The sequence below is a fragment of the Octopus bimaculoides genome, chromosome 19 (assembly GCF_001194135.2).
Source record: "Octopus bimaculoides isolate UCB-OBI-ISO-001 chromosome 19, ASM119413v2, whole genome shotgun sequence".
Taxonomy (NCBI): Eukaryota; Metazoa; Mollusca; class Cephalopoda; order Octopoda; family Octopodidae; genus Octopus; species Octopus bimaculoides.
This window is the reverse complement of record NC_068999.1, coordinates 53,627,284-53,629,702: the sequence shown is the minus strand read 5'-3', so window position 1 is coordinate 53,629,702 and position 2,419 is coordinate 53,627,284. Positions and strand designations below refer to the sequence as shown.

Genomic DNA, 2,419 nt, shown 5'->3' with positions numbered 1-2,419 from the left:
GGTTTCGATTCCCAGACCGGGTATTGTGAGTGTTTATTGAGCGAAAACACCTAAAGCTCCACGAGGCTCCGGCAGGGGATGGTGGCGAACCCTGCTGTACTCTTTCACCACAACTTTCTCTTACTTTCTGTTTCTGTTGTGCCTGTAATTCACACACACACATTATATACATATAAGTATACATACACGATGGGCTTCTTTCAGCTTCTGTCCACCAAATCCACTCACAAGGCTTTGGTTGGCCGGAGCTCAAATAGAAGATTCTTGTCCTAGCTGCCATGCAGTGGAACTGAAGCTGAAACCATACAGTTGAGGAGCCAAATGTCCTTCAAATTACACCTACCCACTTAAAATAGGACACATTGAACTATTCTCAAGAAAGATGAGATGATCACATATGGATTACCACTGATCATGTCTGCTTAATCAGGGATTTTATATTGCTATAAGTAAACAACTGTATTATTGGTTATATGTTTCCAACATACCAGTTGACAGTGACACTCACTTACAATTATCATGTGATGTCAAGACAAGGAAAGACAAACCTATGTCCACTCAAACACATACACAAGGCTTTGGTTGGTCTGGGGCTATATTAGATACTGAATAAACAATACCACACAGTGTGGCTAAACCCAAAACCATGTGCTTTCAAAGCAAACAGCTTAACCACACAGCTATCTCTATACATACACACATATGTACATGGAGAGAGAGAGAGAGAGAGAGAGAGAGAGAGAGACTTAGTATTCAATTAAATCTTACAATTAGTCAGTTGGAAGACATCTAAGAAAAAGGAAAGCAAAACCATAGAGAAAGAGAGTTAAGGTGAGAGAAAGAAAAAGAGAGAGAAAGAGAGAATGGGGAGTACAGAAATGAGGAGAGGATAGTGGGAATGTATGTGTGTGTGCGTGTGCAATAATTCCTGGGAATTCATTGCTGGAATGGTTTAGTTGCTACATGTATGGTCTGCCAACAATTGGTGATGGCCAAAGAAACAAGATGTAATTCAAGTCCACATTTCATACCATTATACAAACAAGTTAAGAAGCCACCATTTGATAAAAGTGAAGGTAACAGAGATCCTCATACCTGGAATAGCTAGCAAGGTGACGCCACTAATAACCTCCACAGTGCCAATAACCTTTCTGTAAAAATGAGGGTTTGGTTTCCATCCTGTCTGTTTCACTAATGGGAATACTTTAGCTCTTCGTATGAAAGTTTTTCTCTGCAATAAAGATTCAGATGAAAGAAATAAGAAAACAGAAAAAAAGTTTGGTTAATTTACAGCTAAACATTAACCCTTTAGCATTTAAACCAGTTTTATGCTCAAACTATCGAGATTTGGCCTCTCACATCTGCTCTAGAACGTCATACTAAAACATATACAATTGCATCATCAAAATTTGAAAGCTATTAGATAATGTATGATTAGTTCAAAACAATGTGCAGGCATGTTTGTGTGACTAGAAGCTTGCTTAGCAATCACATGATCCTGGGTTCAGTCCCACTGCGTGATACCTTGGGCAAGTGTCTTCTACTATAGCCTTGAGCCAACCAAAGCCTTGCAAGTGGATTTGGTAGATGGAAACTGAAAGAAGCCCATTGTATATGTGTGTGTATGTGTGTGTACCTTTGTGTCTGTGTGCTAAGAAGTTTGCTTCCCAGCTCCATGACTCCAGGAGTCCCACTGAGTGGCTCTTTCACAAGCGTCTTCTATATAACCCAAGGCTGACCAGAGCCTTGTGAGTGGATTTGATAGATGGGAACTGAAAGAAGCCTGTTGAATGTGTGTGTGTTTGTCTCTCACCATTGTTTGGCAACTGGTGTTGGTATATTTATGTCGCCATGACTTAGCAGTTTAGCAGAAGAGACCGATAGATTAAGCACCAGGCTTAACAAAATAAATACTGGGGGTCAATTTGTTTGACTAAAATCCTTCAGGTTGGTGCTGCAGCATGGCTGCAATCTAATGACTGATACAAGTAAAATAAAAAGAGTTTGCTCCCCTTCCATCCCATGACACCTGTGCAGGCTTACACAACCAGACCAAAAATGCTGCCCCAATAAAAGCATTGCCCAGGGCAAACCACCCTGCTTCTCTCCACCACCACCCCATCAGCTACATTTCTGTAATGAGCAGACATGATAAAACGTCCACCTGCAAAAAGAGAGAAGCAAGACCACCAACAAGATTTGAACCACCTATCTGTCACTTCCCGGGCATCACTAACCTTTTACCATTCCAATTATACTGCCTTTATGTCCTTCTTTCTCAAATCAGTTACTTAAAGATATGTTTCTGCTATTTACTTTGTTTTATTAGGGTTTTTTTTTTGCTGTTTTTGTTTTATTTTCTCTTTTGTTGCTAAAAAAGAGCAGAAGTGAGGAAGATGGAGGTGGTGGGGGTTCAAGT

General features: G+C 40.3%; 1 protein-coding gene across 1 annotated transcript in view; it reads right to left on the bottom strand.

Moving 5' to 3' along the window:
* LOC106875404 (novel acetylcholine receptor chaperone) overlaps window positions 1-2,419 on the bottom strand; it is a 13,809-nt gene that overhangs the window by 2,878 nt on the left and 8,512 nt on the right. The window contains exon 2 of the mRNA XM_014923515.2: window positions 1,096-1,231. Within this exon, the coding sequence (XP_014779001.1) occupies window positions 1,096-1,231 (136 nt within the window). The remainder of the gene's footprint in view (window positions 1-1,095; window positions 1,232-2,419) is intronic.